Here is a 20,504-nt window from a genome sequence, read left to right as displayed (position 1 = left end):
ATAATTCCTTTATAAAGGATAGTTTAATGTTACAAAACATCTTGAAAATTTGGAAAATGAGATTCGTATAAGGAATATTCATTTCCTAAATTTTCCTGTCTCTAGGTTATTATCAGCTACTGAGGTTGTTTGAAAAATATCTTGGTGAAGATTTGTCTATTTCCTCTGTAAAAGAAATGATTATTTCTAAAATGTAATATATTCCTAGGTTTAAGATCAGGACAGAAAGGAAGGAAGAAGAACTGGATATATTGCAAGGGGATAGCCCTAATTTGACCTCCTTTTTGGAGGATTCTATTAATGATATACCCACAGATCTACTCTCCTGGTATCATTTTGTAGTGAACAAGATAAAAACTTGGTGCTTCAGAAATATTTTAAAAATAAAGATTTTTTTTTTTGTGGTCAAAAAATTCAAATATTCCCTGATGTTGCCAGAAGCACTCAGTTGAGGAGGAAACAATTTTTGGTATTACAGCCAAGAGTTTTATCTCTGGGGGCATTTTTTTTCTTAAAATTCCCCTGCAAATGTCTTGTTACGTACCAGAAGAATAAGTTTATATTTCAAGACCCTTCCCACCTTGATACCTTGTAGTGGATAATGGGATGTGATAAGGTGTAATAGAATATGATTGTTTTGTAAGGTATACATGGCATTTAGTTGGATTTATCTCTCATTACTGTAATTATTACAGATTTCTTTTTCACCTTATTAGGTCTTGCCTGAATTAACCACCCATGATTTGGAGACTCTTCAATTGGAATATATATTTTTCTTTTGGTATAAGTGGATAATGTATAAGTTTGCTTGTATTCCAATATGTTTGCTTTATGGATATTTTTAATGTATTCTTGTTAAAATTCCAATAAAATCTATATAAATAAAAATGTAAATGTTCGTTTGTTCAAAATCTTAAATCTCCGAAAGTTCTTCACTGATTGCTTTGAAATTTTGACACAACGTTGCATTCGAATACGCACATGTTTTTATATATCTATATTATATAGTCACACCTGTGACAGGTAAAAACATGCTTTTTTGGAAAAACAGCGCCATCTGTTGGTCGTACAAGCAACACACGCTATCTACAATATAAATGGGCTCTGACTCAAGGCCCGCAAATGCGCAGTAGAGAGCAGCTCTATCGCGCATGTGCGGACCATTGAACTCTGCACTACGTGCTGGGTGTCACAGAGAGGAGGAGTAAAGGGCAGACGAGTTGCCGCTCCAAGAAATGGCTCAGCCCGTTCCTCCCCCGCTGGGGAAGGGGGGAGGGAGTAGGGACTGCCGGACAGTTACACACAGGAGGAGGAAAGGGTACAAGAGTCGTCGAGCCAGTCCGTCCACCACCAGGCAAGGGGGGAGGGAGTTGGTATGGCCGGAGCAGAGCAAATGCAGTAGAAAGCGGCTGTGAAGAGATTACAAGCAGCTGCAGCCAAAGCGCAAAGAGTTGAACAGAGAACAGCTCGCCCTCCTCTCCCGCCTCCTGAGTCCCGCAGATAAGGAGAAGCCAAGTAAATATCCCGTAACTGCGGGGGGGGGGGGGGAGGGGGAAGGCAGTGCTGTCAGCCCGCCCGTGGGTCTCAGCCGCCACGGGAAGAATTTAAATGGGCATCGCTCCACCCCCACTCCCAGCAAAGCACCGTGATGAACGTGAAAGCCAGAGCCCTGCTCCCTCCTCCCTCTCAAGCCCCCAATCGGATTTCTTAAAGGCACAGGTCTGCCAGAAAGAGCAAAGTAAGCTGGGCAACGTGTCCCAAATCTGTTGCAGTGCCTGCCGCCTGCTCTTTGCGAGGGGGGGGACGGAGTGTTTTCCTCTCTCTCCCAGACACAACTGGCATGGGAACTTTGCAAGCTCTTGCGAGTGCAGAGCAAAGACTTAGGTGGGGAGGGACAAAAATCCCGTCCGTTTTAACTGTGTGAGAGAGAAGTGTGGTAATGTGCACTGAAGGCGAGTGTGAGTGCCAGAGAGAGAGGGAGTCTACGTGAGGGATTGTGTATGTGTGTGAGAGGGATTGGGCATGCGTGTGTGAGGGACAGAGGGAGAGTGTATGTGCAAGAGAGAGGAAGCCTAAGTAGGGGGCTGTATGAGAGAGAGATTCTCTACCACCCCACCCCCTCAGCTCTCCACTTATAGGTTACAGTGGAAGGGGTTCAGTGTAGAGGGGAATGGGAGAGCAAAGGAGTTGGGGCCTGTAAGGATAGAGTGAAAGGGGTCTGAGCCTGTCCCTCCACCACCGGGGAAGGGGGGAGGGAGCTGGGAAGGCAGGACCATTACGCCTCGCGAGATCCCCCTCGGCCACTGCTGCAGCTCCTACCACCGCCGCCGCCTCTGGCCCTTCGTGGTGCTGGGGGGGGGGGGGGGGGGAGCGGAGCAGAGCAAAGACGTAGGAGGAGAGGGGACAAAAATCTCGCCTGTTTTAACGGGCTTAACGGCTTGGACTAAATAATTTACGATTCCATTTCAATGTTTCTGATTGCATTGTTAAATTGAATTTTCATAGATTTCGATTTATTTTCATTTTGATTTAATTATTTCGAGTGATATTGCGTTGGAATTGAGCTGTGTCGTTTACCATACCGTTCATTTAGTGAGTATAGTTTATGTTTTTTCTTTTTTCATTCTTTTTCATTTCTAGAATTATGCGGTTTACATCTAGACACGGTTTGCTTCTCACATGGACAATCATATGTTGCGTGTTCTAGAGTCGGCAAACCAGACAATCTCTATATTTGCACAGATAATGGAACAACAAAAAATATTGTATACCCACAAGCATTGTGAAATTAACCATATTCGAAACATGTGCTTTCTCTTTTCTTTCTTTTCCATTTAACCAGACTGAGCCACAGCAATGCGTGGCCGGGTACAGCTAGTATTAATAATAAAAAAAAAAAACCCCAGGACTAGATCAACCTGTCCTGAAAATCTGGAGCCAGTTGGCAACCCTACCCTCAACCTGTAACTTTGAAGTCATTTTCGACTATTCTCTCTCCTTCTCCCCACACATTTATTTATTTTTATTTACTGATTTATTTTTATTTACTGTAGCCAGTCCTCTGTTTGTGCTGCGAACCTAATCCAGGGGTGCTATGGATTTCCAGAGTTCAAGTCCGGTGGCGGGGAAACATTATCTTCCTGGGTGGATTTACACACATGGGGGGGGGGGGGGGGGGTTACACACGCTGGGCGGGACAGGTAGGGGAAGGGAGGGGAAGGTGGGGGGGGAAGTTAGCTGGTCTCCCCAAGGGCTCGGCACGCGCAAGGTGCACTAGTGTGCACCCCCTTGCATGCACCGACCCCTGATTTTATAACATGCGCGCAGCTGCATATGTTTGAAAATCCGGCCCATAGTTTCCTTGTCCGTTCCAGATCTACGTACTGGTCTCCTCTCTCCTGAACCCCTCCCCCTGACGGATAGGGTAACTGGAGTGTAATTCCAGCATGCATTAGTCAGAAGTTGGAAAAGTATTCCCAAACGCAAAAAAACAATGTCCAAATGGTCAAAAAAACTCTCAGAACTATAATCCACTCTCAAATCTTCCAGGTCTCTTGAGTTCTCTAGTCAAGAGTCCTAATTTCCTCTCACCCTTGCTTTATCTATTTGCTCAAGTAAAAAGCTCTTAAATGCAGCCTTTCAGGATCCCGGGGCATACCCTTCTTTCCAGACTGAATCAATCTTCTTCCAAAAATATCTCTCTTCTCTCAACTCCAAAAATCTCCACTGTTGATGAAGACCCCCAGGGATGAGAAAAAAGATCCAACAGACAAGCTTCTATTCCTTCTCCTCTCTGCCTTCCCACCAAAAAACTGAGCATGCTCCAAGGGATTTCATAACACACTGAAGACTGCCCCCAAATAGGTAGGGTTAGAGCAAGGGGAGAAATCCTGAACATCAAAAAATAACCTCCCATTGACCATTGCTATAAAAATCACTTGGGAGCAAATGATAGTGACTGGCAAAGCCCTGTCATATTATTTATATTCCATTTTTCGGTACTTCAAAACTGATTACATTCATATCCAATGCATCGCTAAAAGATGCCATTTCTTTCTCTCTGACATCACCAAAATCCATCCCTTCCTTTCTTGAACACATTACCAGAACACTTAGCCACGCTTGCATCACCTCCTGCTTAGACTATTGCTCCGCACAGGTCTCCCAGTGAGCCTTCTGTCTCCACGACAATCTATCCAAAGTTCAGCTGTGCAACATATAACTACTATTCTGTCACGGTTTTGCCTGCTGTGCAGTCTCCTGTGCCAAAATTCAGCCTGCTGTGCAGTCTTCCTGCCACCAGGGATCCTTAGTTACCTCCTCACTGATTACACAATGCCCAAGACTCTGCCCTGCTTAACCCAGCCAGACCAGTACCTCAAGGCCTCTTCATTGAGTCACCTCGGCTCTCTGACATGGCCAACTTTGTAGCCTCCGGGTCTTCTGCCTTACCTTGTAACCTCCAGTTCTTCTGCCTTGCTTAGTGGCCTCCGGGCCTCCCGTGTTTTCTGTTCTGTTTTGTCCTTGTGCTGTCTGGGTCTTGTCCAGTCCTTGTCCTGCCCAGCCCCCAGTATGCTTTCTATATCCAATCCCAGCATATGCTCTGTATCAGCCTCCAGCCTGTGCTCTGTGCCCAGCCCCCAGCCTGTGCTCTATATCCAGTCCCCCAGCATGTGCTCTGTACCCAGCTCCCAACCAGTACCTGTGTCCAGCTCCCAGCCAGTACTTGAGTTCAGCTCCAGCCATAATGTTCACCAGAAGGAAGGTCCTGTCAGCCCCCAGAACTCAAGTGCTCAACCTGTGGGGGAGGGGATTGGTTAGGCAGAAGACCAGCTCTAGCCCTGCCTTGCAGTCTTGTATCCCTTCTGCAGAGGTGCTGCCTCATTTCAGCCAGCCTGACCATGACATTCTTAAGTCACTACATTAGCTCCCTGTCCGAACCCGCATACAGTTCAAGCTCCTCTTACTTGCCTACAAAAGCCTTCACTCTTCAGCTCCTCACTACCTCTCCCTTCTTATCACTCTCTACACCCCTCCTCATGCACTCTGCTTATTAGGCAAGTTACTCCTATCTATGCCCTTCTCCTCTACCGCCAATTGCCAAATCTATGCTTTCCACTTGCATGCACCATATGCTTGCAATAGACTTCCTGGGCTCCTGCATCATGCTCCTTCTCTTGCCCTATTTAAATCCCATCTAAAAACTACCTTTTTGAGGCTGCTTTTAAATCGTAACCCCTGATTGTCCCGCTTAGAATCTCATATAATTTTTAAATATTGTCTTAATAAATGAAATTCCCCAAGTCTCTTTTGCCTTGTATGTTTGTCTTGCCTACTGAGCAGGGACTGTCTCTCGTATGGTTTGTTTTTTTGTACAGTGTTGCATAATTCGAGTAGCACTATAGAAGTGTTAACTAGTAGTAGTAGTAGTAGTAGTAATAGTAGTAGTAGAAGTAATAGTAATGTGGTCCCTAGATACAACCCACCTACATGTCCCGATGCCACAGGGAAATTGAATAAGTTTAGGAAGGTCAGAACATGATGCACTACTTTTTTGTACTTCTTCTTTAAAAGAATTAAAACTAATCAAAATCCAACAGTGATATTTCTTGTGAGTGGCATCTTTACCTTGCAATTCTATTCCAAACAAGGTTCACCTTACAGATGATTATCTGCTGTTTAGATGTTTATTGCATACCTGGGGTTTTTTTTGTTTTTTTTAACAGTGCTTTTAATTAGTAGGTAGGATTTATTTTGTTTGCCCTATCAGATGTAAAAAGGTCTTTTAAAAATTGCTGAGAATTTTTCTTCTGTTTTCTAATTTACTTTTTAAGATTGTTCACCGCCTTGAGCATTCTTCAGAAAGGCAGTATATGCATTAAAGTGAATAAAAAATAACAATAAAATAATAAAGCGAAATTAATTCACTTGCTCAAAGTCTTATTCCAAAATATCATGTACCCATCAATAAAAACATGTCAGCCTAGCTCAATTTAAGAGAGAAATGCAAGAACCAGAAAGCTTAGGCTTTCTCTAAAGCAGATGGTCACCGATATTTTGCTGGCAAGTATAGTGCAGTTCTAGTAGCCACATTGGCCCTGGACTCTCTGTAGGCTGTGATCCCTTCTGTTGGATCGAAGTAAGAAATTATCCCAAGATGGTAAGGCATTTGAGCTTCTTCAGAGGTAACCGAGCCACATCGTTTGGCAGGTGTCCATTAAATCAAACCAAGACCCCAGAAAGCATTGGAGGAGTCTGCCTGCATGCATCCTGAAGAAAGGTCTCGGTTGTGGAACGAGCCATTAACCAAGCTGCCATTTCAAGAGATCTCCCTTTCCCTTCCAGAACGCCAGGCATGTTCCCCGCCAGCACCTCCAAGCAGGGGGAAGGAAAACAAAGGGTGAAAGCTGCAACAAGCACGCGAGGCTGTTAAACCACTTTGCTGCTGTGGGTTCAGGCTTCGAAAGGCCAGGGTTAATTACATTTGACTTTGCTTATCTTGCCAATGATGGCAGGGTCATGAAAATACTGAAAGCCTTTTGCTACACTGCTATTGCTTGCTCCTCTCTCCCCCACGCCTGCTCCTGCTTCTGTTCCTTCCTTTAACATATTCATGGGCAAAGGAGAGGCAGCCGTCTGGATTAATGCTGGCCTGTCAGGCAGGTTTATGTTTGGAAAGCCGGAGGGAAAAATAACACAAGAGAAGCAAAAGCTTGCCTGGGAAAACAAGGAGATTTATTCATTCATTAATAGGGTGGGATTTCTCTTCTTTTGTCTTCTTAGTGATCCAGGTGAAAAGCTAAGAACCTAGTTCCATGGGTGGAATATAAGTGTTTGTACCACAGTGGTGGCTATTTGCCTCCATCTTCCCAGGACAGGCTGGCCGGTTGTGGTTTAATGCCACTGACTGTGTGGATTTATAGATCTGATTTCCCCTGGGAAAGGCAGGACTACAACTCTCAGCATGCAATAGGGTAAAGCTAGGACCGGATCAGTCTGGCCCCCCAAAACATTGAAAATGTATTTATGTTCTGCCTTCAAAGCAGATTACATTCAGTACTGTATATAGTCTACTGTCCACAGAGGGATCACAATCTAAGGCCTAGATTCATTCATTTTGCAAGCTAGGCTTTTATCACAATTGGAGTTTTGGCTTTGTAGAGGCTCCTAAAAAAGTTACCTATTTATACCACTGCAAGAGGGGGCATTCTATACTCGGGGTGAGGTTTGTGAGGTGAGTTGGGTTTTGGTGGGGGGGGGGGGGGCAGTTTTACATGTACAGTCATATGTACAAACAGCACAGTTACCATCAGTGAAGATTTAATGTGATTTGGAGTGATGAAAGGTGAAAGAAGAGTAGATTTGTACTATGTTCTCTCTACCTAGCTTGATGCACTCTAGAGTGGTAGAAAAAGTTCAGATAGAAGTGAGCCTCCACAGAAGCTCTCTCTCTCTCTCTCTTTCTCTCTCAAAAAATGTTTTTGGCTGCTAATGCTGGCACAACACACAAGAAAAAGGTGTAGTTAAAACCTGCGTTACTCTATCTATGCCACACTAACTGACCCTCATTTCCATTTACTCCTCCCACTTGAATACAAATGAAAAATTTGCATATGCAATTTGCGATGTGGTAATTATTGCAGGCATTAGGGTCCTAACACGATTTGATAAATGACCCTCTAAGTTTGTACCTGAGGATAAAATGACTTGCCCAAGGTCACAAGGAGTAGCAGTGGGATTTGATCTCTGGCTTGCAGCCTGCTGCTCTAACCAGTAGGTTACTACTGCACTGATAATCCTAAACCACAGCTAATTGCTTGCAAAAGATGTTTGCCAGATATATGAACTGAATCGGATACAATAATTGGGGGCCAGATGCATATACAGCCATTTTGGTGTATAGGGGGAAATTGCTGCATACAGACTCTTACCACTCACCAGAGGCCCTTTTGTTCTTTCATTGACCTCTTTCATTACCGCCTGCCAACAGCATTATGCCATCATGGCACAGAAAGGGCAATATTACATCTCATGAAAATCACGGAACAGTCGCATACCTATTGATTTGCTCCACACCGCTCTCCACGGCCGTTCAATAATGAGCCACCCCCTAGAATTCTATGGCCGTAAGGCTCCATCCTCCAGCACAGCTGCTGCGCCCAAATGCTCCCCTCGACTGCCACTCATTTACTAGTAGACATCACCACCTTGAGGGGATGGGCCAGGTGGGTAGGCTTGCTCAGGATAATGTACAAACCGACTAGCAGTGGCATTTTGTACCAAGAAGACCAAGAGAGGGAAAAGGTTGGAAATGAAAAAGGCTGTTCGCTTTCAAGTGAAAATCAAAATTAGTAAAGCTAAGGATAACGGTAATAAATTCTGAGGGAAAGTTGCAAAATGATCTAGCCAGCTAAGGAAGTTAATTTGGGATCACATCAAAGAGTTTGAAAACTGCCCCGCCCAACCTATGCAGATTATTTTCCAATGCTGCCCAAAACACGTTCCCCCCCCCCCCCCCCCCCCAGCCCCTGACCCCAACTCTGGGAGCGCCTCCCCCTCCCTCTAGCTAAATGGATGCAGGCACACACACAATGGATCTGCATGTGTCAGATTAAGTGAGGACAAATTCCCCACAGCCAATTTATCCAGGCAAATCACTATTTATTTGGTATATGGTTTTCAAAATTGCCAAATCTGCAGCTGTCGCAACACCGAGATTTTCAATGGGTGCCGCTGAGCAGGGTAACTCATTAGCAGTGCCAGTAGAGAGCTGGGGTACGGGCTGGGTCCCAAATGATTTAGAATGTGCACACACTCTGATACAATAAAACGCGTATATTTTGGCGTCAAACTAATTTTTGGGCATCCGGTGCTCCAGTTGTGAAAGGAATGAATAAATTCAGATTTTCCTTTAGCAGGTTTTACCAGTGCCCTCTAATACCGTCTGCCTAAGCAATACGACTATTTTAGACAATAGACAGTGGTTTGTAAATATTGCAAACTATGCAAAAATAAGCAATGACACAGCACTCAGTTCAGAGCATGCAAAGTAAATGCAATGGACTGCAAAGAGTTAATCACAGTTCAGCACGGCCGACAAAACATTCAGGTTTCACCAAGGGTTAACAGCAAGCAAGACATTTTTTTTTCCACTGAAAAATAATGCAAGTAGAAGGCAGATAAGGAATTGCAGTGCATCTTCCTGCAAAACCCTCAGAAGACGCGTGTGTTTAAATTAATAATCCTTTATCGTTGTCAGACTGTGGGAGACCTCATAGCACACCCTACAATAAAGGGGAAACCAGAAATCTCAAAAGTAGACCCTGGCAACCATTTCCACTGTGTCACTTTGGCCATTTGAAACCAATCCAGGAACTGAGTACAGTTTCAAGCACATAATTTATGTTTGCATATAATGCATGTTTTTAAAAAACGGAACAGGACTGTTTTTTTTAATGAACAGTTGGTGAATACTTTGTCACTGGATACTGATCTCTCTTGCTATGTGCATGTGAGTTAGGCAGTAATACAGCGCTGATGTTCCATGCATCAAAATAAAAAATGTTCTTGTCTGGACTCTGAGGACAGCGAATATGACACGGGGGAAGGGGAGCTAGTGTTGGGTTTGGATGATGGATTTTACATGTGCATCCACGCAAATTGGATGAATCTTAACTGGGCTGACCGTATGGTCTCTTTTGGGCTTTATCTGCTGCCATATTACGTTATAGCAGATAAGCACCCAAAGATCCATATAGCCTGCCCAGTTTAATTCCTATTTCATTGCCATGGTACATCCCAGTTGCTCTTTGTCTTCCCCTTCACTACTTTTCTACTAAGGTTCCTCTGTGCTTAGCCCGGGCTTCACCCATCACTCCTCACCCCAAGACACAATGAGAGAGGAAAAGGAGCACCAGCAGTGGCAGGAACACCCCCACAGCACCAAAAGAGGGACAAAGCAGTACAAACAGTGGCATGAACACCTCAAGGCACCACGAGAGGGGCAAAGCAGCACCAACAGTAACAGGAACATCCCAAGACACAGCAAGTGGGAAAAGCAGCACCAAGAGAGGCATCAACAACCTCAGGCATGGAGTGGGGGGATAAGACAGCAAGAGGAGGGGCATCAACACCTCAAGGCAGAGAGTGCAGTATGAGGCAGCAAGAACAGCGGCATCAACACAGCAAGGCACTCTACCAAGAGAGAGGCAGGGCAGGAGGAACAGGCCAGATGAAGCAAAACACCCCGGTACAACCAGGAGGAAGGCAAGTCGAGATTGGCAGCTGGCACAGCCCATAAAGCCAGAAAGGCACTGAGGCTAAAAAATATGGGCATTGGTTTTGTGTAACTGTCCTCCTGCCACTTACATGGAAATTCAGGAAAGCTGAGCAGAGGGGGGTTTATCAATTAAAGCAAATAAAGAGAAGAAAACATTTCATTCATTTTTATTTGTAAATCATCCACCAACAGCAATCAATCATAAATACCAAAAGTTGGCATTAAAAACAAACTTGACCAATACAAGGATCGGGGCAAATCACCAGATATCATCAGCTGCCAACTATTTAAGACATGGAGACATTTTTAAACTTTCAAAACTGCATGCAAAAATGGTTTTATGTAAAACATTCCAAAACAATTCGAACTTGCAAAAAATCGCTAAACTCAGTCCAATGCGCAAAGCACTTAACACTTTAACATCTTCTCTAGAGCAGAACACAAAAAGAGAGCCAATGTCACAACCAATGTCACAACCAATGTCACAACAACAATGTTAACACAACAATGTTAACCCCATATATTTATTTCCAAGTTATTTATACCTGTTCTTTGTAAGACATTTACTTGTCACTGTTATTGTTCAAAATGTAAACCGAATTGATCAGTAATTCTGTTACTGGAAAGTCGGTATAGAAAAGTTCTAAATAAATAAATAAATAAACCCTTCCACATAATCATCTAGCAAAGAGTGGGCCAACCCTCCGGCCAATATTTAGCTCATTTTGTGTACCAAATCTCGTCATGTCAGCACTGACCTTCTGTCCAAAGACCTGCATCCCAAAGTCCAAATTTTCAAACAGTGGGACCCAGTAAGTCAAACTGTGAGACAGGAGGAGGATAGGCTATTCCTTTTCACCCATGGGTCACTCAAAGTGGCCGGCACGTACAGACAGGGCCAGTAGTAGCTTTTTTGCTGCGCACTGCGAACAATTACGGTGCTGCCCTCAAACCCCCCACCCCAGTCATTCAGTCTCTGACCAGGGCATGTCAAAAAAAGCTTAGTTTTACCAAATATAGATTTCTGGAAGAAGCTAACACCCACATTTCCACTGCCCCCAAACCCTAAGCAAACCTTACAGCCCTGTACCCTCTACAGACATACACACACAAATTATGCATTTAAAACAGATATTTCATGAAAAAACATTCAAAAGTATAGTCTACTGAGGCGAAAATATCACTTACAACATGCATATTATATTTACATGCACTGCTGTGGTGCCAACCAGAAAACTGCAAAAAAGTCACTTGGAACTCATATGGAGTTACACCTTTTGTAATGCGTGTTGGGTGTGGGATTGGCCCTCAGATAACCATGAATAAATGAAATTACCATTACAATACAGTAAACCTCCCATACCAAAACAACTCTAACTGCCAGCACTCAAACACTATCAACCTCATCTATGGAAAGGGAACACCAGGCCCTAGAACACCAATACACCTCCTATTAAGAAAACAGAACAAATCAGACTGCTACAGATCTCTACACATAAACTACATGCCAGCAGAATACCCCATCTCGGTCACACATGCAGAACACAGACAGACCCTGACCAAATACAGAATAAAGAAACCAAAAAGTATATACAGAAACATGCAGAGAAGAACTGAACTGGAACCCACAACAAGCCAGCCTCTATATGCAGAGCAACAGTGGAAAAACAGAAACATTACCATGCTTCAGAAAACATTAAACAATAAAATCAGGAAATATAAAACAATCATAACAGCAAAACCATATTAATAAAAAAATAAATATTTCAAACCAGTTAATGAATAGAATAACCAAAATTTCCCAAACACCAATAAAATATTTCAAAACAGCAGACTCATCAAACACCATGCAATAATTAAAACAAGTAAGGATTTAAAGAATCCCTCTCTCCATACTGGTAATATTTTATTTCTAGGTGCCCTGAGATTGTCACGGATTAATGGGAAAGAGGAGAGGAGAATAGGGGAAGGCTCACACACACACACACACACACACTCACACACACACACAAGCCCTGGATTAACTATTAAAATTAATGAGCACGCGCATAGGGCACCAAGGGAAGGAGAGCACCAAAGAGTGTTGAAAAATTGCATTTTTTCTGTTGCCTCCTGGTTATAAGTAAATAATGTGCTTATATTGCTAACTGCTATTTCCTGTTAAATAGAATTTTAAAAAAGTAGAAAAGTTTATACTTAATATAGTTGAGGGGTTCTGGCTTGGAAGGAAAAATGAATTTCTAATCTCTTATTTCACCTTCAGCCCTTATTGAGTGTTAATGTCTTGTCAGTTAAGCAATGGAAGGGCTGAGGGGCACCACTGTTGGTCTGTGCTTAATGCAACAGTTGACCTTAATCTAGCCTTCACACACACACACACACACACACACTACTCAAGCAGGCTCCCATTCACACAAACAACCCAGCCAGGCTCCCATTTATATACACACACATTCCAGGCAGGTTCCCATTCTCACACATACAACCCAGGCAGGATCCTATTTGCACGCGTACATGCACACATGCATGCAAGCAAGCAAGCTTTCTCACTCACACAAACATACCCACACAGGCAGACTTCCTCTCTCACACATACACAAGCAGGTTTCCTCTCTCTCTCTTTCTCACTCACACACACACACACACACACACACACACATAGAGGCAGGCTTCTTCTCACACATACAGGTAGGCAGACTTCCTCTCACGCACACAAACAGGCAGGCAGAAAACTTCCTCTCTCAAACATACTCACACACAGGCAGGCAGACTTCCTTCCCCTCACACACACAGACAGGCAGGCTTCCTTCCTTCCTCTCTCACACAAACACAGGCAGGCTTCCTCTCTCTCACACATAAAAACAGGCTTCCTTCCTTTCTTACAAACACACACATTCACACACAGGCAGGCTTCTTTCTTTTCTCACATACACACAGGCTGTCTTCCTTCCTCTCTCTCTCTCTCTCACATACACACACACACACACAGACAGGATTCCTATCTCTAAAACACAAATACAGGCAGGCTTCTCTCTCATACACACACAAACAGGCTTCCTTCCTGTCTTCCCAACCACACACAACATAAGCATGTTATTGCACTGGTGCCGCGGCCTCTCCTCTTTGGTGGAATGCTGCAGATGGTCTGGCAGGAGCTCGGTGTATTTCACCATCTGCTTGACCAGGGAAGGGGGGTGGGCTCTCATCACAAGCCTCACAGTCTGAGTGTAAGGGAGTGACAGGATCTGTCTGGAAAACAAAGACCAGAACCAATGGAGCAGTCACAGCCATGGGAGAGCAGCGCAGAACAGAAATAAGGATAGAATGCATTCCTTCTATTCTAGATTTTGCATTGGATCTGGACCACCACAAGTGAGTTTTCATCCATCTTGTCTGGACTGGTCTAATTGTTCTAACATCACACAAATATGCAAAGCAAAACAAGCAGAAGAATACATTGGAGTCTATGCACTAAAACACACACTAAAAAAAGTTTTATGCATGCTAAAACAGCTCATTACAGAAGATGTACAAAATATTTGTATGTGCCTGCTAAAATGCTACCATTACAGTGAGCATATAAAATTAGCGTGTACATTACCCCAAAATGTGTAGTATGCACAGCAGCTACATCATGAAATCATTAATGCTAACCGGTCCAAAGTGAAAGGGACAATTAGCCTAGGGGATTTCATTCCTCAGTGCCTCCTGCCACCCCAAGGTAAATCTGCATCACCCCACCGCCAACTCAAACGACAATAGACCTCCATCACCCTTTTTACCGGGTGCTCTCCCACCCCCTTCCAGTTTCTCATCCCCACCTAACTCATCTACATGTTGTGTCAACAATGTGGTGCTGTATCGCTTGGCCGATTGCAGGGTAGCCCCACAACTGGCTGCATTCACCCCAGGACACCGCTGATCTGCCCCGATGCCAGGTCTTCTTCTTTGCGGCCTGGACGCTGCCACTACTGCATGCAGCACATGGGCACTTGCCTTGGTTATAGGCCCCGCAGTGGGGCTGTTTAAACCCAGCCATCCCATTCATCAGCGCCTCGGCAACAGGACCTCCTGCTCTTGCAGTGTGTGTGTTCCTATTGTTGTCTCTGTGCTTGCCCTGCCTATTGGTTCCCTGTCTTGCCTTGCTGTTTCTTTGCCTAACCTCTTCATGCCTTGCCTTATTTGTTCCTGCCATGTCTGTTCCTCAGTGCCTTGTCCTTGTCTTGTCTGTTCATCTCTGCCTGACTTCTGGTTCTGACCCTGGCTTCGGACTCTAAACACTCTTCTGGATGTCTGCCAGTGCCTGCCCTTACCTCAGCTTGAGCCTTGACACTGCCTGACTTCTGCCTTTCCTGACCTTGGCTTGGACCTCAACACCTCCTGCTCGCTACTTGCCCTGACCTCGGCTTACTACTTGACTTTGTCTGACCACTCCTTACAGGAGCCTCGCCTAAGCCCTGCTGGCCCCTGGAATTCATGGGCTCAACCTGTGAGGAACGAGGCTGGTATAGGTGAAGTCCTAGGCCTAGTTCTAGAAAGAGCATGTCCATCAGCTGCCAGCGCGGGCCTAGTGAATTCGCCTTTAAGGCTGCATCAACCATCCCCACAGCCCAAGGGCTGATATCCATGAGAGATGCAAAGAGCACAGCTGGCACCATTATGGAAATTGGCAGCAGTGTTGCAGAAGGGAATCAGGCTCTCTACTGCCCCCATCTACCTTTGGCATTATCTGAAGGGGTAAACTGGGAGGTGTACTTGGCAGGTGAGGGAGGTGCGGGAGGAAGGCCAGGGAGTGATTGAGGCATGGAGGCACCTTATACTTTGTGTCAGGAAGTGGTTGGGGGGATGTTTGGGGGCATGGAGATTCTTTGGTGTTAAATGTTAACAAAATAATTCTGGGGGCATATTTAACGAACAAGTATTAAATTAAGTTCTTAGCCAGTGCAGATGAAGTAGTATGTGGAATTAGCAGACCGCATTATTTCCTGTGCGACCACTTATAGCCTAATTGGCATCTGATGTCCTTTCATTCATATGCGTGTATCTGCTAACTTTAGCACATACTACTAATGTCCTTAGAGACCCATTTAGCATGTAGGCTAAGACCTTAGTGCATAGCATCCTATTTGGCATGAGCGCTACATGGCCTTAGCATGCACACTACATTTTAGTGAATAGGCACCATTAAGAAGGAAAGGAAAATGACCAAAATTACCTAGTGTGGATGATTTATAATCTATTGTCTGTTGTGATCACAGAAGGATAATATGTATTCTGTTCCATCAGCTGACTCACAAAAGGTTGGGCACAAGGCACTTCTGGTCTTCTTACAACCTTGCCAACTATCTGGGCAATTTTTAAAAAGTCACTGAGCAGCAAAGATAACCAGTTAACTGTAGATAAATTTGTAGCTGAACCTAACCAGCTAAGCTTTTGGCTGAAAATTGGTCTAAATGTAGCCGGACATAACTTGACTAGCTACATCAAAGGCAGGCATCTCTGGTCCTGCCGCAAACAGGGCTGGTTTTCAGGATACCCACAATGAATATGCATTTGATATAGTTGCATACAATGCAAATATATCTCATGCATATTTATAATGGATATCCTGAAAACTAGGTCTGTTTGTGGCACTCGAGGGCCAGAGTTACCTACCTCTGGGCTAGATTTAGGATTGATATTTGTGCAACTGGAGTTGTTCGGCTAAGTTATAAGCCCTTGGGGTTACCCCTTTTGTGACCCGCTAAATTTTCCTGACTGATGAATTTAGGTTGGTAAATTTAGCCATTCGTGGAAACTGAGGGAGACTTATAAAAGCAAAGGTTAAGCAGCCTAGCTCCAAAAGTTAGCTGATTAAACCTTTTGAAAACTAACTCCTATGTAACTACATAACAGGTAAAAAGTGTGAGAGCCAGCTGTGCTAAGAAGGAAAAGGAGCCAGACATATGACCCTATCACTCCTTCAGGCTATCGCTGGCCATTCACCCTAGAGGTAGCTATATGTAAGTTTCTAAATTCTTACCAAAGATTATTACGTTGGGATCCTCTGGACAAAGAGTGCTACATAAAACCTGGTTATAATATTATTCAAATATCTGGGAACTAGCACTCTTCACAGCGTGGTCTCCACATGTAACCTTTTCACACTGGTTTTAGATAGAGCCCTTCTATGTTTTGTTGCGTTCCTATTAGGAGAACTGTGTCCCAATCACACCTCTTCCATGGTTGTGTGAGACTAAAAAGTAATTTATTGTAGAGAAAGATGGAAAACCGCATTGCTCATGACCACTGTAGTAATCCCAAACTGGCAAGCTGTCTATTGGTCATCACCGGTGATTGAAAGACAAAGGGTCCTCATGACCTCACAATGCTAAGACTCCATCAGCCAGAATGTATACAGGCAAAACCAAACTAAAGGATTATGTTGAGCCTCATAGGGGCCTAAATCAAAACAGATTTTTTTCCCATTTTGAGCTTATGAAAAAAAATCTTTATAAAATAAGGCCCATTGGAATCAATTCTCAAAAAACAAAGCAGTGTTTCACATTAGGCACCTAAATGTAGGCCATTTTTCAGCCAAACTTGGGCACCTGTGTTTTCAGCTGAAAGTGTGCCTACATTTAGGTATCTACACATAGGCCTATAATTCATTTGCCTAGATTTAGGGACCTTAATTAGGGGAGGAGAAGTGGGGTTTGATCATATTACTGGAATCTGCAGAACATAAAAGATTGTTAAAGAAACTAAAATCTCAGCATCCTCTGTTGCCTCTGCTTGATACCTCCTTTTCAATCAGGTGCCAGTGAATTTCAAGACGTCTCAGAAATACCAAGGTTCGGCTTCCCACCTCTCCTTACATCCAAGTGTGACAGAAACATAGAAATACAACCAGTATCAGTCACTTACCAGTGAAGTGCTCTCTGCACACACAGGTATAACCACCTTCTCGCCTGGTGCACACGCCCTCATTCTGACAGGGGTTTGAATAGCACAGGTTGACCTCTGTTTCGCAATAGTCACCAGTGAAGCCCTGTGGACAGCGGCAGCGTAAGCCCGTGATGGGGTGAATGGGTCTGAAGAGGATAGACTCGGAGGCAATAAACGGAGCAGAGCTGTCAAACCTAAGCACCGAGATGCACTTCATGTAGTTTTCGCAGGGTTCCCTCAGGCAGACGTTATCGTCAAAGGGCAGCACTTCCAGCATGGACACAGAGGTCAGGGCCATTCTCTTCATGTACAGCTGCTCCTGCAGATCCTCAGAGCTGAAGAACTGGCCCCGCCTGCCACTGGGCACCAGCGCTGAGAAGCTGACGTTCAGGATGGTCCCGCCCACGTCCATGTCATTCTGAATGTTGAAAATGAAGATGTCCTCCTTGGACACGGCAAGCACAGTGGCCACCCCGTCCAGGAAGCTAGTGAGCAGCGGTGACAGGAAACGCTCCTGGGGACATGTTCTCCAGCCGCACGGTAATGCTGTTTTCCCAGCATCTCCTCCGTGATGATGATCACCCGCAGGACAACACTGTGCAGTCACGCTGTGGAATTCCATCTGCAAAGACAGGGAGACAGAAAGAGAGAGAAGGCATAAGTTTCTACTACCCTGCTTTTAAACACATAGGGATAGATATTCAAATGCTGCTTCGCTGGATAAGTAGGACTTAATTATCCAGCTAAATGGCAGCCGCCGAATATCCAGCTATGTTCAGTGGCCAACACTTAGCTGGATAAGTATTTATCTGATTAAGTAGCTAGCCGGATATCTTGGGGGCAGACAATGGGCAGATCAAGGCGTGGCAACTTATCCGTTTGTTATAACTTAACAACTGGATATCTTTGAATGTTAGGCCCACAATTTATAACCCTTTTCACATTCATATTTAGATTTCTTATAGATGACTCTCTGAAGCCAGGGTATTGGTGGAGATTCTCTTTAGTCCTTTTACCAACAATTAGGTTTATTCTGTTCAGAAACAGCAGAGTAGGTAAGAAATGGGGAAGAGCTGCACTTTACATGAAAGATAATAGACAGGAAGGTGACACTGCTGGTGCAATCTACAGACCATCAACATAACATAGCAAGAAGACTTGGTCAGAGATGTAGTGGAAGCTATTCACATGATAGCTACCAGATGTACATGGAAGCATCCCAACATATCAAGGAACATGGGTACAGTTCTGCAGTAGATAAGGAAAATGCAGGCCAGCTTGCCTGAGGAGGGCATACCATGCATCCACCAGCTTTCCATGAAAAAAAATATATTTCCTGATGCTGCTCCTTAGTCTACTTCCTAGGAACCTCATATCATAACACTAAGTCTTAACTCATTGGGCTTTTAATGCAGACCTCGCTCCATTTTGGTAGTCCTTCTCTGGACTACCTCTACTTTGTCTATAACCTTCCAGAGATATGGCCTCCACAACTGAGCACAGTATTCCAGGTGAAGTATCACCAGCAATCTGTACAACAGCATAATTACGTCCTCTTTTCTACTAGTAATGCCTTGCCCAATGCACCCTAGCATTTGGTCACATCTTGCCACACTGTTTTGCTACCATGAAATCATCAAATATAATCACCTTGAAGTCTTTTTCCTGATTTGTGAACATTAGAATATCATCCCCCACATCGTGTACTGCTCCCTTGGATTTTTTAATTCCAAATGCATAACGCTGCATGTTTTAGTCTTGAAACCAAGCTGCCAATGCCAAGCAGTTGAGAACTCCTGAAGCTTTCTCATATTGCTTCTCATACCATCTATTTTTCTGCAAGCAGGATTACCTAGAACTTCTTTCAGCCCTTTCGCACTCTACTAACAAGCAACGACATGCAAGCAATTCAAAGTCAAACTCAAATTTCAGCCTGCTTCAAATTTGATGGAATTTTCTGACTTTCCCCAGACTTGCAGGGGAAATTCATCTGATTTTTATCATCCAATCAAGGGAAAATTTGAAAGAAATTTTAAAAAGTTAGAAATAGATTTGAAAATTCAGCTTTAAATAGTACAAGAAAGAAATCAAATAAAATCTGCTTCAGATTTTTAAAAAATCCCAAAGCAAATGTTTCAGATCCACTTCAGGGTTTTTTTCAAGAGGGTCAATAAACCGATCTGAAAATCTCTGAAATGTTTCCATGGTCTTCCAATTGTTTGGCAAACCAGTGTTATTATACTCAGCTATTTCCATTCACATTTTATTTTTTTCTTAAGGAAAGGAGGGAGGCCTTAGGCAGCAGGCCAAATCTCTTCCAAAATTGCTTTGGTTTGCTTTCTGAAATCTGCACTCACAGAAAATTCCATTCTCACTGCTTTTCTGACAACTCTGCTTATCCGTCAAGCTGCTGCTTCACAGGGGGGGTAGAGCCAGAGGACTCTGAAGCTGTTTCATTAAAAACATGCACACCCATTTTACAAAGCCTGGTCATCACAAAATTAAACACACCAATCACCATGATGCACTAAGGAGATCCATTTTACTATGGCCGATCACGGCATGCTTGGTACATGTATCGTAACACTGTAGCACAATTAGGTTTTGTCAAGACAAGAAACATTTAGGATTGTAAAAAAATTGGACCAAAATAATGATTAGCACCATTTCTGCAGACCTTTTGAGCCACATTTGTCTATGCAGAGTGATGAAAATTTCTGGAGGTTTTTTTTTTTGTTTTTTTTCTGGCACACTTCTTACATTTGGCACAAACACAAAATTGATTGTGGATGCAAAAGATAGGTAGGCAATTTTGACCAATACTTAATTCTGCCCCACAGAATATAATGGCAGATAAAGAGCCGCCAGATCTGTCCAGTACAATACAGCTGACCCTTCTTGATCTTTGACTTAACCCTCTCCCCCCGACCACCCCTCCTTGCTTTTCAGCAGTAAAGATCCTCTGTGCTTACCCCAGGCTCCCTTGAATTCTGTTACTATTTTGCCCCACCACCTTCACTGGGAAGCTCTTCATTTGGTAAACGCTCGGAAGCTCTTGGCAATTCATTACTTCCATCTTTGTTTCACTATTTTGCAATGTTACAGCACACAGTTTATATTCCTTGCTTTGGAAGTGACTGCGTTTCAATGCTCACCCCTGCTTCCACTGAAAGGCTCCAGAGAATAAATGATCCATTTCTCTCAGACCCCCTTCTGAACCAAACAGTGATTCATCTTTCCATAGTTTGATAATCCTCTTTGAAAGTACAGAGTTCTAGCAGCCATGCTGGGCCTGGTG

The 20,504-nt window shown here is 43.9% G+C and overlaps 1 protein-coding gene across 1 annotated transcript in view; it reads right to left on the bottom strand.

The window, feature by feature from the left end:
• Positions 1 to 20,504, bottom strand: part of CELSR3 (cadherin EGF LAG seven-pass G-type receptor 3) — a 224,888-nt gene that overhangs the window by 117,369 nt on the left and 87,015 nt on the right. The window contains 4 exon segments of the mRNA XM_029597516.1: positions 17,186 to 17,723; positions 17,725 to 17,760; positions 17,762 to 17,801; positions 18,307 to 18,321. Of these exon segments, the coding sequence (XP_029453376.1) occupies positions 17,186 to 17,723; positions 17,725 to 17,760; positions 17,762 to 17,801; positions 18,307 to 18,321 (629 nt within the window).

This window comes from Rhinatrema bivittatum, chromosome 4, assembly GCF_901001135.1.
Source record: "Rhinatrema bivittatum chromosome 4, aRhiBiv1.1, whole genome shotgun sequence".
In the NCBI taxonomy this organism is placed as follows: domain Eukaryota; kingdom Metazoa; phylum Chordata; class Amphibia; order Gymnophiona; family Rhinatrematidae; genus Rhinatrema; species Rhinatrema bivittatum.
Note: the sequence above shows the minus strand (reverse complement) of the source record. Positions and strands in the feature narration are given on the sequence as shown.